The 239-nt window shown below is 61.5% G+C and overlaps 1 protein-coding gene across 1 annotated transcript in view; it reads left to right on the top strand.

Moving 5' to 3' along the window:
- Window positions 1-239, top strand: part of EMH_0089050 (uncharacterized protein) — a gene marked incomplete at both ends in the record, with an annotated part of 762 nt that overhangs the window by 337 nt on the left and 186 nt on the right. The window contains one exon of the mRNA XM_013501377.1: window positions 3-239. Coding sequence (XP_013356831.1) covers window positions 3-239 — 237 coding nt within the window. The remainder of the gene's footprint in view (window positions 1-2) is intronic.

The following is a 239-nucleotide window of genomic DNA, read 5'->3' as shown; positions in this document are numbered from 1 at the left end:
CTTACGCTTCTTCTGCTGCTCGCTGCAGCAGCCTGCTGCAGTCAGCAACAGCAGCAGCTCAGCTGCAGCTCGAGCAGCAGTGCTTGGGCTGCTTCAAGCAGCATTTTCCCGCGCTAGCACCGCACCCTTCATCTCTCCCCTCTCAGCAGCAGCACCAGCACCACCAGCAGCAGCACCAGCAGCAGCAGCAGCAGCAGCAGCAGCAGCAGCAGCAGCAGGAGCAGGATCAGGATGAAGAC

This window comes from Eimeria mitis, genomic scaffold, assembly GCF_000499745.2.
Source record: "Eimeria mitis Houghton genomic scaffold, Emh_scaff6794, whole genome shotgun sequence".
In the NCBI taxonomy this organism is placed as follows: domain Eukaryota; phylum Apicomplexa; class Conoidasida; order Eucoccidiorida; family Eimeriidae; genus Eimeria; species Eimeria mitis.
The sequence above is the reverse complement of the archived record's forward strand: the minus strand, read 5'-3'. Positions and strand labels throughout refer to the sequence as shown.